At 42.6% G+C, this 17152-nt stretch overlaps 1 protein-coding gene across 4 annotated transcripts in view; it reads left to right on the forward strand.

Moving 5' to 3' along the window:
• Positions 1-17152, forward strand: part of NCKAP1 (NCK associated protein 1) — a 101223-nt gene that overhangs the window by 58768 nt on the left and 25303 nt on the right. For all 4 annotated transcript variants that reach the window (XM_073646782.1, XM_073646783.1, XM_073646784.1 and 1 more), the window contains 2 exons: positions 11824-11969; positions 12831-12963. In XM_073646782.1, coding sequence (XP_073502883.1) covers positions 11824-11969; positions 12831-12963 — 279 coding nt within the window. The remainder of the gene's footprint in view (positions 1-11823; positions 11970-12830; positions 12964-17152) is intronic.

Genomic DNA, 17152 nt, shown 5'->3' on the forward strand with positions numbered 1-17152 from the left:
GATATGTCAGCACATTAGAGTCTCCCATAATACTCCCGTCTTGCCATGTGCCGATAGCATTTCACCATAATATTAGCTCTGCCGGCTGAATATATCTAGCGGCACTGACCGCGTGCGCACCACCTGCACGCGATCAGTCTGTGAGCGTTGTGTGAGAGACGGGGTGACATATGTACGGTATTCTTGTATGTGCCGGTGAAATACCAACATGTATGCTGGCGATTCATCTATTTAATATGGGGTGGTAGCTGCTCACGCTGACACAATTGTGGCATGTGTGATAACTCCCCACTATAGGATCGTTCTGTGACAATACCAACAGTCTCTCTAATCATTATGGTTATTAGTTTACCAGCCCTACAGACCTGATATAGGGTTAAATATGAGGCTGATGGAGTGTGATTATTATAATAGTCACCTTTCATATTGAGATCGCTCTTTAGTATGCGGCACACATATATAATAAGAATAATTCTGATAGGCTATGACGGGGTTAGACGTGATAGGTAATCTATAATACCCAACCATTCAATTGTGAGGACATTGGTTGTGGAATATTTACAGTTAGGTCCATATATATTTGGACAGACAACATTTTTCTAATTTTGGTTCTAGACATTACCACAATGAATTTTAAACAAAACAATTCAGATGCAGTTGAAGTTCAGACTTTCAGCTTTCATTTGAGAGTATCCACATTAAAATTGGATGAAGGGTTTAGGAGTTTCAGCTCTTTAACATGTGCCACCCTGTTTTTAAAGGGACCAAAAGTAATTGGACAGATTAAATAATTGTAAATAAAATGTTCATTTCTAGTACTTGGTTGAAAACCCTTTGTTGGCAATGACTGCCTGAAGTCTTGAACTCATGGACATCACCAGATGCTGTGTTTCCTCCTTTTTGATGCTCTGCCAGGCCTTCACTGCGGTGGTTTTCAGTTGCTGTTTGTTTGTGGGCCTTTCTGTCTGAAGTTTAGTCTATAACAAGTGAAATGCATGCTCAATTGGGTTGAGATCAGGTGACTGACTTGGCCAATCAAGAATATTCCACTTCTTTGCTTTAATAAACTCCTGGGTTGCTTTGGCTTTATGTTTTGGGTCATTGTCCATCTGTAGTATGAAACGACGACCAATCAGTTTGGCTGCATTTGGCTGGATCTGAGCACACAGTATGGCTCTGAATACATCAGAATTCATTTGGCTGCTTCTGTCCTGTGTCACATCATCAATAAACACTAGTGACCCAGTGCCACTGGCAGCCATGCATGCCCAAGCCATCACACTGTCTCCGCCGTGTTTTACAGATGATGTGGTATGCTTTGGATCATGAGCTGTATCACGCCTTCGCCATACTTTTCTCTTTCCATCATTCTGGTAGAGGTTGATCTTGGTTTCATCTGTCCAAAGAATGTTCTTCCAGAACTGTGCTGGCTTTTTTAGATGTTTTTTAGCAAAGTCCAGTCTAGCCTTTTTATTCTTGATGCTTATGAGTGGCTTGCACCATGCAGTGAACCCTCTGTATTTACTTTCATGCAGTCTTCTCTTTATGGTATATTTGGATATTGATACGCCTACCTCCTGGAGAGTGTTGTTCACTTGGTTGGCTGTTGTGAAGGGTTTCTCTTCACCATGGAGATTATTCTGCGATCATCCACCACCATTGTCTTCCGTCGGCGCCCAGGTCTTTTTGCATTGATGAGTTCACCAGTGCTTTCTTTCTCTCTCAGGATGTACCAAACTGTAGATTTTGCCACTCCTAATATTGTAGCAATTTCTCGGATGGGTTTTTTCTGTGTTTGCAGCTTAAGGATGGCTTGTTTCACCTGCATGGAGAGCTCCTTTGACCGCATGTTTACTTCACAGCAAAACCTTCCAAATGCAAGCACCACACCTCAAATCAACTCCAGGCCTTTTATCTGCTTAATTAAGAATGACATAACGAAGGGATTGCCCACACCTGTCCATGAAATACCCTTGGAGTCAATTGTCCAATTACTTTTGGTCCCTTAAAAACAGGGTGGCACATGTTAAGGAGCTGAAACTCCTAAATCCTTCATCCAATTTTAATGTGGATACCCTCAAATGAAAGCTGAAAGTCTGAACTTCAACTGCATCTGAATTGTTTTGTTTAAAATTCATTGTGGTAATGTCTAGAACCAAAATTAGAAAAATGTTGTCTCTGTCCAAATATATATATGGACCTAACTGTATATTGGTGCTGTCATATTGAAGTCAGGACTTTGTGGGTCAAAGTTGGTTAGAATCCATTACAGCAGTAGCCCAAGAAACATCCTCTTGGATGTATGATAAGATTAAAATATTAATGTAACAAATTATCATTAAAAGTTAAATTTTATTCACATACTTTTCCTCCTTGATATCCCTCCTATTTTGTAATAGTTATATACTTGGTGGTGACCACCTATGTGAATACCGTCCACTTTTGAATCGGATTTTACTTTACTTAAACATTTATCACCTGCTTACAGTAGACATGGTAAAATATCTAAGACCTCACCGATCCTCAAAACGGGGGCCCACAAGCCCCTGTGTAAGTAAAGTGGTAGTGAGTATGTGCAGCCCCCACTTTCCTGTAGATGCTCACTCATGTGGTTAGGCGATATATGTTGTTTTTAGGAAATCTCATTTAAAGAGTAACCTTCATTTTAATTGTTTTTTTTCCTAAATCAATAGTACATGTGAAAATAAGAAACTTTGTAATATATCTTATCAGAGAGAAATGCTTATTTCTCCACCCGGACTGATCTTTAATTTTCTAAATTCTCAGATAAAATCTCTTTTCAGTGAATACAGACTTTTCCTATTACTCAGATAGGAGATGACAGTTGGTGCTTATAAAGTTCTATGGAGAACTGTAAGGGTATGTGCACACGATGCAGAAATGAAGCAGAAAATTTCTGCATCATTTCTGCATCTCCCTGGCAGAAAAAACGCATGCAGATTGTGCATGCGTTTTTCCTGCAGAATACATGCGGATCCACATGCAGATTCACATGCGTTTCCGCATGCAGATTGACAAGCGCTTTCCAGGCGATGTTAGCATCACCTGGAAAGTGCTTGATAACTAGGTCACACTATATAAATCCATGCAAACAGCATGGATTTATACAGTGTGAACCGAGAGCGTGTATATACTTACCTCCGATGGCCCGCGCTGTCCTGCTCAATCTGTTCTCCCGGCTGCCGGCAACTTTGAATTGAAAGACCTGCCGACGTCAGCGTCACGTGACCCGTCACATGACTCTGACGTCACCGCAGGTCCTACAACTCACTGCAAAGTGCCGGGAACCAAGCGGGAGCGCTGCGCGGGCCGACAGAAGGTAAGAATACATTATTTTTTATTTTATTCTTCTTTTTACAGCTTTTTTAATGGTACCTGGGTGTGGATGAGACTCTCCTCTCCTCCACACCCGGGTACCATCCGCACATTAGAACGCACCAATTACGCAAGTACAGATGCTGTCTTGCGGAATTGGCGCGTTCTAATGCAAGTCAATGGCGGCGAAATCGCCGCGTTTCCGCAAAATTAATTGACATGCTGCGGATTTTTGACCGCAGCGTTAACGCTGCGGAAAAATCCGCATCATGGGCACAGCACATGCGGATTTCCATTGGGGAACATTGCTTCCCTTCTACCATGCGTTTTTCATGCGTTTCCGCGGCGTTTACGCAACTGCAAAAACGCCGCGGAAACGCATGAAATACGCATCGTGTGAACACAGCCTAACTGCCATTTCAGGAAAACTTGCAGCAGAATGTCTGTCTGTCTCTAGCTTCTCCCACTTTCATAGAATTGTGAAAGCACAAACTGTCATCTCCTATCTCCGTAATGGGAAATCTGTCTTCACTGAATAAAGATTTTACCCATAAATTGAGAATGAAAGATCAGTCAAGGAGGAGAAAGCAGATTTCTCTGATAATATATATTAGAAAGTTGCTTATTTTAGTGTGTACTATTGATTTATAAAATGAAAATTAAACAGTTACTTTTAACCCCTTTACCCCTCAAGGCTGTTTGCATGTTAATGACCAGGCCAATTTTTACAATTCTGACCACTGTCACTTTGAGGTAATACCTCTGGAACGCTTCAACGGATCCCCCTGATTCTGAGGTTGTTTTTTCGTGACATATTGTACTTCATGATTGTGGTAAAATTTCTTCAATATGACTTGTGTTTGTTTGTAAAAAAAAAAAAAAAACGGAAATTTGGCGAAAATTTAGCAATTTTAAAACTTTGAATTTTCATGCCCTTAAATCAGAGAGATATGTCACACAAAATAGTTAATAAGTAACATTTCCCACATGTTTACTTTGCATCAGCACAATTTTAGAACCAAATTTTTTTTGTTAGGAAGCTATAAGGGTTAAAAGTTGACCAGCGATTTCTAATTTTTCCAACAAAATTTACAAAACCATATTTTTTTAGGGACCACATCACATTTGAAGTGACTTTGAGGGGCGTTTATGACAGAAAATACCCAAAAGTGACACCATTCTAAAAACTGCACTCCTCAAGGTGCTCAAAACCACATTCAAGAAGTTTATTAACCTTTCAGGTGCTTCACAGGAATTTTTGGAATGTGGAAGAAAAAAATGAACATTTAACTTTTTTCACAAAAATGTTACTTTAGACCCCAATTGTTTTATTTTTGCAAGGGTATGAGGAAAAAATAGACCCCACAATTTGTTGTACAATTCCTCCTGAGCACACGGATACCCCATATGTGAGGGAAAACCACTGTTTCGGCGCACGGCAGGGTTCAGAAGGGAAGGAACGCCATTTGACTTTTTGAATGTAAAATTTGCTTGAATAATTAGCTGATGCTATTTTGCGTTTGGAGAGCCCCTGATGTGCCTAAACAGTAGAAACCCCCCACAAGTGACTACATTTTTGAAACTATGTCCCCTCAAGGATTTTATCAAGGGGTATAGTGAACATTTTGAACCCAGAGGCTATGTGCCCACGATGCAGAAATTAAACAATGGAGCATTTCGGCATGTCCTTGGCAGAAAAAACGCATGCGGATTTTACACATGTTTTTTTTATGCGTTTTTACTTGCAGATTTGCCATGCGTTTTTCCAGTGCATTGAAGAGGCAAATCCTCTTGCGGAAGCGCACAAGAAATGGTCATGCTGCATTTTTTTCTGCACCTAGAATCCGTGCAGAAAAAATCTGGACCATGTGCACAGAACTTGCAAAATGTCATAGGAAGTCATGGGATAAGATGTGTAATGCTTTTCTGCTGCATTTCCGCACGAAAAAAACCGCACCAAATCCGCATCATGTGCACATAGCCGGAGGTGCGACAGAGAATTTGATAACATTACGTCATCATATTGAATAAGTTGTTATTAGTCTTGATCGCAAGTGTTCGCTACTTGAGTTGCATCGGGTGCTCAGGTATGCACCATGTATCGCGGGTGCTCAAGTGACATGCTCGAGTCCCCGCCCGCATGTTTCACGGTTGTCAGACACCCAAAAAAAAACATGCGGGGATCTCTTGTGCATGACAGGCAATCCCTGCGATGTTTTTTTGGCTGTATAACAGCTGCAAAACATGAGGTGAAGACTCGAGCATGTCACTCGAGCACCCGCGATACTCGGTGCATACCCGAGCACCCGATGCAACTCAAGTAGCGAACACTTGCACTCAACATTAGTCGCCATATTGTGATCTTTTTTTTTTTTCTTCTGAAAAAAGTCCTCGCCCAGCCCTAACCGTAACGTAGCCCTAACCCTAGAATTGTTTTTGCATCACTTTATTCTGAGAGCTATAACTCTTTTATTTTTCGGCTGATGGAGCTGTATGGCAGGTTGTTTTTTTGCAGGACAAATGACGTTTTCAGTGGTACCCTTTTTATTTACATTTGGTTTTTTTTATCACGTTTTATTCCATTTTTTGTTTGGCGATATGATGATAAAGCATCATTTTTTGCTTCGTTTTTTATTTTTACCGTGTTCACTAAAGGGGTTAACAAGCAGGACAGTATTATAGGTCAGATCCAGGATCGCTCCTTGCACATAGTACCAGGTGTCAGCTGTGACAATCAGCTGACACCCGGCGGCGATCGCCCCACACCGCTTGTGTGTGGGCTAAATTGCCAGGGCTTACTAATACGTATCTGTTCCAATAGGCCCAGGGCACAGATACGTATTAGTGCGATTGGACGGAAAGGGGTTAAAAGCAGTGATGACGTAGCTGATTGTTGCAAATATTTAGTTTGGATTCTGCACTGAAAGTCAGTAATAAAATGCAGCGTTTAGAGTAAGTTGTGAGCACCCTACTTTGCTTGTTGCAGGTTTGTACCCTGATTTTTGCTTCAATGGGTGTAAAAATCATCAATATGACCATATAAGACTATGTTCACATATTTGCGTTTTTGCAGTTTTGTTTTTTTTTTGAAAATTAAAAACTGCCTTTTGCTGTAAAGGCATCAGCTATGAGATCTCAGAAGTCTTATCATGCACCCGCTCTTTTTTTTTTTTTTTTTTTCCTGACTGATTTGGAAAACTGCTGCCATTTTTTAAATCTGCAGCATGGCAATTCTTTCAGCGTTTTTGAAACATTTTTTCACCATAGAAAGCAATGAGGGAGTGCAAAAACACTACAAAAAACAGAACCATGCCTTTTTGCTGCATTCTTGGTGAATAAAATGTGCTCCAAAAAAAGCTGAAAAATTACTTTAAAAAAGCAGCAAAAATGCAGCAAAACCTGCTTTTTAAGCAGCTTCTTTACTGCCAAAAGAGCAGGATACTTTTTGGAAAAGCAATTGCAGATCTCTTGCGATAACATGTAATTCTGAAAAGGACTTTTAAGCCTAAGCATTTAGCATGTGGGACAGGCTCAGGTTGACATTATGGACAAATTTTAATGTCCATTTTCTGGATAATGTATTAGTCAGATTAATGCTTCGCTGGAAAGGGCACGGTTCATTTATATTATAAGCGTAACAGCCTCCATCAATTGCCCTTCTCAGCCGGGTCTCAATGATTTGTGGCAGAGGAAACCACTTCCCCATAAGTTGTGTGTAGCGTACCATCTGAAATTGTACTTAGAAATGTTTATTGAGCACTTAATCAGTTTTATAATGTTTGTTTTTCAAATAAAAATTTCCATTATTGGTGTAAAGATTTTATTTTTTATTTCTAAATTTTTATTTTTGGCAATTATAGAAAAACTTTTTTTTTAGGTTTTCAATTGGATAAACTAACACAAGATCTTGTACATTGCTGATCTAGACTTGTAGTATAAGGTCTAAAGCAACATTTTGTCTGTTAAAACAATTGGGGTCTGTGGGCATCATACGCCAGTGTATGCTATGTATTGGCAATGTGTCGGGCTACAACATTTGGCATAAGAGTAAATGTAACGTGATGATTTAATTTATACTTCAACCAATTTAAGATAAAACCCTGCAATGCTAATGACCTAATGATTACAAAACCAAATACAGGATCACATGAGCTTATAAACATGTTGGATAGAAAAGATATTGCATGTTTTTTTTAGTATTTTAATATTTAAATGCTCACATCTGAAGATTTTCTTTTTATGTTGTTTGGATTAGATCATTTTCTTTAGGCAGTATCACTCTGCTCAAGCTTTGACTTTGTAGTTTAAAAAAAGTGTAATAATTACAAGATTGGTAGTGCTCCTATAACCAACACCCTGAACCCCCCCCCACCAATTGGCTTTTTTTTTAGGCCACCTACCAATTTAGCTTTTTTTTTTTAGGCCACCCACGCTCAGCTTTTTTTTAAGACCCCCCCCACACACACACACCAATTGGCTTTTTTTTCGGCCCCCCGCAAATTGTTTGTTTTTTTTTGCCACCAACCACTTTGTTTTTTTTTAGGCCACCCATCACTCGGCTTTTTTAAACACCCACACACGCACACCAATTGGCTTTTTTTTTAGACCACCCATCACTCAACTTATTTTATGGGCCCCCCTCTGTCCCCGTCCCTGCACTAAATGTCTTTTTTTTTTTTTTTTTTTTTTTTTTTTAGATCAGATGTAAATGGTGACCAGAGTCTGAACAGCAAAGCTCTGCTCACTCCGTACCTAGTGGTGCTCCCAAAAAAGTCCAGCTCAGCTCTTCCATTCAATACTGCTTCCATCAAACTATAGCTGAAAACCCCTGATACTGGTGGTGTCGGACCCCATAATCTATTTAGAAAAAAAAACTCATATCTGATTGGTTGGAGGTGATTTTAGTCTACAGTCTGATGACAACTGTATGGAATTGAATAGGAGCTGAGCTTGACAATGGCCACTAACTGGACAGTGAACGGCCCTGTGCTGTTCCGACTCTGTTCACTCTTGGTATCTAGCCTACAAACAGCTGATCGGTTTAGGTGTCCCCTGTCGGACCCCCATCTATATGATATCGATGAATTATCCTAAGGATGCGTCATCAATATTAGCCTGGGAATCTTTCAATACATTATTTCTTATCAAAATTAGTAGAAGCCCCACAGAATTAAGTAGAATTGGAAGTTTATCTTTTTTTTTTTTCTACTCCATATTCAATTTTCAGTTTGGTCAAAAAGATTACTGCATCGAAATAAAGTACAAGTGATTAGTTTGAACTAGTCCTAAAATCAGTATCACTTATCAAAAATGTAGCCACGGTTTTTCCTCTTTTTATTTCAGTTCAGTATGTGCATTGATGTATGAATTAGACCTTATTTACTCATCCGTGACAATTTTACGTCTAGCAAAAAAAAAAAGCATTTAATCAGTGGGCTGGATTCTTTTTTTCTTTAGTTTTTGATTCATGTGGCATGTTTTTGTTTGTTTGTTGAAAAAATAAATAAATAAATAAATGAATGAATTTGTACCGAGGTCTCCCAAGCTCCTCCATGGAAAGCATATGGTTGAAACATTATGGGGCAATTCACCAGAATGGCCGTGTTCTGTCCGTAGAAATAACTGCACTCGGGTGACAAACGCTCTCATGTAAATAGGCCTTATTTTTTTTTCTCTCTATATTGGACAAAAGAAAAAAGTTCATTGTTAAGACAAGAATATCCTTTCACACTTGATATCAGTATTAATTCAGCACATTTGTTCACAAAGCCCTCTTTAAAAAAACAAACCTCTATTCTTGCAGAAAACCTGATGGCCACATAGTGATGTAATGTTGCCCCCTTTTTAATTCAAGTTATAGCAAATAAAAGTGAATTATAGACCTCGATTTGACACACTCCAACGTCTGAACAAAGAATCACATTTTTTATAATGTCAGACATTGTCTTAAAAGTAAGACATTAAAGTGACCGTCAGATTTGAAGCCAAAGATGTGTTGGCTGAAGACTGAATGTAAGAAGTGCACAAACATCTGTGCAACAGTAGCTGAATAGCACTTTGTCTCGTCTGACCTGAGAACGCTTTGATGATTGCAGAATGCCTTCCGCTTGTATTATTTTTGGCCTAGGAGCCAGGAGGCTGTGCATCAAAATGCAGAATGGTTTCTACAAAAACAGGCTGCCCTTTTCTCAGTCGCCTTTCAAGGAGGGGGGAAAAAAAAATAAACCACTTTAAAGTCGAGCTATCTGGGCATTTTGTCTTTGTATTGAGATAATGGTGAAACCATGCTTCAAAAGATGTGCTGACAAACCCTAACATCCCACTTAGATTGAGTCATGGAAATCCAGAGAGAGCGTTGTAACAGATTCATAGCAGCTCGAAATGAAATACAGAGGAACTCAGAGCGGAGGAATTTTCATCAGAAGTGTCTGCCAAACTTCTCTTTTTAAGCTGCTTTAAAAAAATAAAAAAAAATCACAAAATTTGAGCTTTATCCTTTCAACAATGGCACATTAATCCTCCAGAATACAAATCCTAAGGCTTTTATACATTATTTGGGGGATGACCGGTGCGCTGAAAATCTGGAGAGACCCATAGTAGAGGTAGATCAGGTAGACTTATTGATATGGGGTGTCAGGGCCATAGTTAATAGGGTCATAAACTTTTTTTTTTATTATGAAAAATGGGTAATTTGTGTCATCTCCCATTTCTTTGGCTTCAGACTATCAATTGCTAGCGTGGATATTTTCCCTAGCTGCACATGCACTTGTCTAGGGCACTCTACTGGATCTGTCCTTTAATTCATATTATTTTTCACGAGCAAAAAAGCATCCGCAAATAAAATATGCTACATATGTTGTATTCCACCATTGCGGCTTTAGAGGTGATTAATAGTATTTGAAAAAACACTCCTTCTGTAGCAGTACACAACTTTTAGGACTTATCTCCTCCTTGGAAACCCCAAACTAAACTAAAAGAAGGACCAAACATAAATCCTTCTCAAATATATATATAATTAAGAAAATTGAGGGGGAAAAAAAACTTCCTCACTAATGCTCTAGCTCTTTAAGAAAAGAAGACTGAATTTGAGGCTCTCCACTAACTCACTATTTTAATAGCTGTGTGAGGCTTCTGATCAGGGAGATATTATTGTGTGTGCGGGAGCGGACTGGGGCAGTTCAGTATCTTAACCCAGGAGAGTCTTTTACTTTATACTAAAAAAAAAATGTATATACTGTAAGAAGTATCCATGTATATTGTTGAGGAGGATAAAGCTGCAGTACATGTAAAAGCTAAATCCTTCTCTGTGTTAATTGGCTGCTGCTGTCTTTATATTGTATGTAATAAGAGACTCAAATTAACCCTTTATATGCAGCTATGTTTTGAGCAGCTTAACCTTTTAGAAGCGGTTATGTCCTCTTACTTTAGCTGATTTGTAGAGTACTCAGATACATGTTAAATAACTGATTAAAAAAATTCAATATGAATAAAAATTCCTAGTTGCTTTGAGCATCACCCTTTAACCCTTGTAAAGGGATCCAGACTTACACACGGGTCCCTGGATTGGGGCAACAGAGTCAACTGTTGGATGGTGGTGCTGGCAGACAGAATGATCTGGTAGCTGGGTCACAACCTGGTGGTCAGTTCAGGTATATAATTCTAAGACAGGAGAGGAGCCAAAAAATGAGCTGCGGTCAAAATCACGAATGTCCTCTGGGAATACAAGCACACAGAAGTTCAATGAAGCTAGTCAAGTTATAACTGGCAGTGGACAGGAGGATTTCATGATCTTAAATAAATTGCAGGTCCCATCCAACCTGCACAGCAGCAGGGGGCAAACAGTGATAGCGGTTAACTCTCAATCTTCTAGCCTGGGCAAAACTACAAGTCCCAGAGGACGCAGAACTAGAGGTATTGCCTGCTACGAGTGTGCAACACCGCCCGTCTACGGAAGCAGGAACGGGAAGGTTAGGCACGGATACAAATGTCAGACTTATAGTTTCATCCACTCTCATATTTTTACATTTTTCTCAGAACTGATCGGTCCTCTTTTAACCACATCCAGCGTTTTCCCTCCTGATGTATTAGGACTGCTTCCTTTGTTCTGTACGCTACCTACTAGATTAATGTGACTTACTGTGAATTATTTTTTTATCTTGTTATTTTTGTTCCTTGTATTGCACTCCACCTGGAAATCACAGGTCTAGCTGTGGTCTACAGCATGCTACAATACAGACCATAAATACAGTATTTTATGGTTGGGGTAGCAGATGGGAAGAGTTTACTTACCCTCCAGCAACACGTCTCCTTTTTACCATTCTTATTTCCATTCAGGTTCGCTGGAGGTGAAAGGTTGAGGGATTAACCATAAATAAAATGTTATTAAAAAGGCATTTACTTTTGAGTTACTGTATGTACTATTTCTGTGCACTAGTTTTGACCTGCTAGACTTAATAACCTACTATATTCACGTCTCTTCCCTTCAAGGCCTACACCAGTGTTTCTAAAGCATCGCTGAGTCTCGCTGACCACAGGGAGCTTGGAAAGATGATGAACACTATAATATTCCATACAAAGATGGTGGATTCCTTAGTTGAAATGCTGGTGGAAACCTCTGATCTGTCCATATTTTGGTAAGAGCCCTTTTGGTAGTCTTCTGTACATTGACACCTTGAGCATTGAAGCATTGCCAGTTCCCTAGTTTGAATAATTCTGAGTTACAGTTAGTACAGGCAAATCTAAGAAACTTTTTTAATAAATCTTATAGGAGAAATCCTCTTCTTTCTCCACCTAAGAGCCACTTCATCCCAACCTCCTGAACTGATCGATCATTTAGCTGCAATCCATCTTGGTCAAAATGAGACAGAGCGCCAAAGGGTTCACATTACAGCAACCTATTGAAGTCTGTAACGAGGGAAGTTTGGTGGAGGAGAAAGAATCCGAGAGATTTCTAGCACGTGTCTTCTCTCACCCTAGAGCTGTATTCACAGCTAGACTGCTCAGTACTGCTGTAATATGTCCTCCATGCGGCCGCTGCCTTTGGACATATGGTGCATAGAGACAGGAGAGCAGGAATCCTTCATGCCTGTGTATACTGTGTATGGGAGACATCATAGCAGATAGTCTCCACTCACTAGCTCAGACAACTGAAAATTAGATATAGGTCTTTCAGAAGGTAGAAAAGATACAAGTAATTTAATTTCTTTAATCTTATCTTTTATCTTTAAGTAATTTAATGTCATTCCTTGTGTACATACACGACAGGCTTTTCTGAACAGTTTTGAAACTGGTATTTTTCTTGCATTAATTCCAAAAATTGATATACCGCATTGTTACATTTGGATAAAGGAAACAGATTTTCTTTATCTCCTCCCCATCCAAATGTGTACTATTCATAAATGTGTAAAAATGACGTTAAAAAGAGCCACAGCCACTCTAAGGCCTGTCAGTGACATTTCAGTTACGTCAGTGTTTATTTTTGTTTCATATTTTAGCTTTTACAGTCGAGCATTTGAGAAGATGTTTCAGCAGTGTTTGGAGCTGCCATCACAATCAAGATACTCCATCTCATTCCCCCTCATCTGCACTCATTTTATGAGCTGCACTCATGAACTTTGCCCTGAAGAGGTAAGAATTTGTAGACTTTTTTACTATTTTTATTATTATATTTGCAACATTGAAATGTATGTATGGTGAATACAAGGTTAATTGTAGGGGGTTTAATGAGTAACCATCATTATATTTATTTATTCATAAATTAATAATACACATGAAAAGAGGAACCTTAAGATATATTCTAATCAGAGAAATATTCTTCTTTCTCCTCCTCAACTAATAATTCCTTCTCGTAATTTTCAATTCACAGGTAAAATCTGTCTTCAGTGAAAACAGATTTTCCCATTACTGAGATAGGAAATGACAGTTGGTACTCATGAGCGTCTATGGAGAACTGCAACTGCTGTTCCTGAAAAACTGGCATCAGAATGTTTGTTTGCCTCTAGCTCATCCCCCACCTTTCCCTCTCGTTAGAATTTTATAAGCACTAACTGTCATCTCTTATCTCAGTAATGGGAAGTCTGTCTTCACTTAATAGAGATATAACTAATTGAGAGTGAAAAATCAGTCCAGGAGAAAGAAGCAGATTTCTCTGATCAGATATATTACAAAGCTACTTATTTTCATGTGTAATATTGATTTATGGAATATAAAATGAAAACAATGGTTACTCATTAAATCCCTTTCACATTTGTCATGATACTTATACACACTGAATTATTCAAAATTATCCCTTATCCCACCAAACTATATGGTGATGTGATATCTACACACACACACACACACACACACACATATCTACCTATATGCGCGCACACACACACACACACACACACACACACACACCCCTATATCTACCTATATGCACACACACACACACACACACACTAGCTATTGAGCCCCATCTACTCCCGGGTAGCGAGCATTTTTATTGGTATATGGTCTCCCATGCTGGTATGTGCTGCCCCCATCCTGGTATTTGTGCTGCCCTCCCCACTAATCCTGGTATGCATGGCACCCCTCACCCCCCAATCCTGGTATGCATGGCACCCCTCACCCCCCAATCCTGGTATGCCTGGCACCCCTCATCCCCAATCCTGATATGCATGGCTCCTTCATCTCCAATCCTGGTATGCATGGCTCCTTCATCCTCAATCCTGGTATGCATGGCACCCCTCATCCCCAATCCTGGTATGCATGGCACCCCTCATCCCCAATCCTGGTATGCATGGCACCCCTCATCCCCAATCCAGGTATGCATGGCACCCCTCATCCCCAATCCAGGTATGCATGGCACCCCTCATCCCCAATCCTGGTATGCATGGCACCCCTCATCCCCAATCCTGGTATGCGTGGCACCCCTCATCCCCAATCCTGGTATGCGTGGCACCCCTCATCCCTAATCCTGGTATGCGTGGCACCCCTCATCCCTAATCCTGGTATGCGTGGCACCCCTCATCCCCAATCCTGGTATGCGTGGCACCTCTCATCCCCAATCCTGGTATGCGTGGCACCCCTCATCCCCAATCCTGGTATGCGTGGCACCCCTCATCCCCAATCCTGGTATGCGTGGCACCCCTCATCCCCAATCCTGGTATGCGTGGCACCCCTCATCCCCAATCCTGGTATGCGTGGCACCCCTCATCCCCAATCCTGGTATGCGTGGCACCCCTCACCCCCCAATCCTGGTATGCGTGGCACCCCTCACCCCCCAATCCTGGTATGCGTGGTCCCCTCACCCCCCAATAATGTGTGGTACCCCTCATCCTGGTATGTATGGCCCCTCCTCCGAATCCTGGTATGCATGGCCCCCCACATCCCTATCCTGGTATGCATGGTACCCCCCATCCCCAATCCTGGTATGCATGGTACCCCCCATCCCCAATCCTGGTATGCATGGTACCCCCCATCCCCAATCCTGGTATTTATGGCATTCCTCATCCCTATCCTGGTATGCATGGCATTCCTCATCCCTATCCTGTTATGCATGGCACGCCTCATCCCTATCCTGGTATGCATGGCACGCCTCATCCCTATCCTGGTATGCATGGCACGCCTCATCCCTATCCTGGTATGCATGGCACGACTCATCCCTATCCTGGTATGCATGGCACGCCTCATCCCTATCCTGGTATGCATGGCGCCCCTCATCCCCAATCCTGGTATGCATGGCGCCCGTCACCCCCAATCCTGGTATGCATGGCGCCCCTCACCCCCAATCCTGGTATGCATGGCACCCCTCACCTCCAATTCTGGTATGCATGGCACCCAGTCCCTCATCCTAGTATGCATGGCACCCCTCATCCCTATCCTGGTATGCATGGCGCCCCTCATCCCTATCCTGGTATTCATGGCACCCCATCCCTTATCCTGGTATGCATGGTACCCCTCACCCCCCCAATCCTGGTATTCATGGCACCCCTCACCCCCCCAATCCTGGTATGCATGGTACCCCTCACCCCCCCAATCCTGGTATGCATGGTACCCCTCACCCCCCCAATCCTGGTATGCATGGTACCCCTCACCCCCCCAATCCTGGTATGCATGGCCCCCTCACCCCCCAATCCTGGTATGCATGGCCCCCTCACCCCCTAATCCTGGTATGCATGGTCCCCTCACCCCCCAATTCTGGTATGCTTAGTCCCCTCACCCCCCAATAATGGTATGTGTGGTACCCTTCATCCTGGTATGCATGGCTCCTTCATTCCCAATCCTGGTATGCATGGCACTCCTCATCCCCAATCCTGGTATGCATGGTACCCCACATCCCCAATCCTGGTATGCATGGCACTCCTCAGCCTCAATCCTGGTATTCATGGCTCCCTCATCCCCAATCCTGGTATGCATGGTCCCCTCACCCCCCAATCCTGGTATGCGTGGTCCCCTCACCCCCCAATAATGTGTGGTACCCCTCATCCTGGTATGTATGGCCCTTCCTCCGAATCCTGGTATGCATGGCCCCCCACATCCCTATCCTGGTATGCATGGTACCCCCCATCCCCAATCCTGGTATGCATGGCATGCCTCGTCCCTATCCTGGTATGCATGGCATGCCTCGTCCCTATCCTGGTATGCATGGCATGCCTCGTCCCTATCCTGGTATGCATGGCATGCCTCATCCCTATCCTGGTATGCATGGCACGCCTCATCCCTATCCTGGTATGCATGGCATGCCTCATCCCTATCCTGGTATGCATAGCACCCCTCATCCACAATCCTGGTATACATGGTACCCCTCATCCCTATCGTGGTATACATGGTACCCCTCATCCCTATCCTGGTATGCATGTCCCCTCTTTCGAATCCTGGTATGCATGGCCCTCCCACATCCCTATCCTGGTATGCATGGCTCCGCTCACCCCCTATCCTGGTATGCATGGCGCCCCTCATCCCCAATCCTGGTATGCATGGCACCCCTCACCTCCAATCCTGGTATGCATGGCACCCCTCACCCCCAATCCTGGTATGCATGGCACCCCTCACCCCCAATCCTGGTATGTATGGCTCCCCTCACCTCCAATCCTGGTATGCATGGCACCCCTCATCCCTATCCTGGTATGCATGGTACCCCCCCCAATCCTGGTATGCATGGTCCCCTCACTCCCCCAATCCTGGTATGCATGGTCCCCTCACTCCCCCAATCCTGGTATGCATGGTCCCCTCACCCCCCAATCCTGGTATGCATGGTCCCCTCACCCCCCAATCCTGGTATGCATAGTCCCCTCACCCCCCAATAATGGTATGTGTGGTACCCCTCATCCTGGTATGCATGGCTCCCTCATCCCCAATCCTGGTATGCATGGCACCCAGTCCCTCATCCCTATCCTAGTATGCATGGCTCCCTCATCCCCAATCCTGGTATGCATGGCACCCAGTCCCTCATCCCTATCCTAGTATGCATGGCACCCCTCATCCCTATCCTTGTATGCATGGCACCCCTCATCCCTATCCTAGTATGCATGGCACCCCTCATCCCTATCCTTGTATGCATGGCACCCCTCATCCCTATCCTAGTATGCATGGCACCCCTCATCCCTATCCTTGTATGCATGGCACCCCTCATCCCTATTCTGGTATGCATGGTACCCCTCACCCCCCCCCCCCAATCCTGGTATGCATGGTATCCATCACCCCCCCAATCCTGGTATGCATGGTCCCCTCACCCCCCAATCCTGGTATGCATGGTCCCCTCACCCCTCCCCAATCCTGGTATGCATAGTCCCCTCACCCCCCAATAATGGTATGTGTGGTACCCTTCATC

The sequence above is a fragment of the Phyllobates terribilis genome, unplaced genomic scaffold (genome assembly GCF_046119375.1).
Source record: "Phyllobates terribilis strain yellow unplaced genomic scaffold, ASM4611937v1 Scaffold_9__5_contigs__length_417890890, whole genome shotgun sequence".
In the NCBI taxonomy this organism is placed as follows: Eukaryota; Metazoa; Chordata; class Amphibia; order Anura; family Dendrobatidae; genus Phyllobates; species Phyllobates terribilis.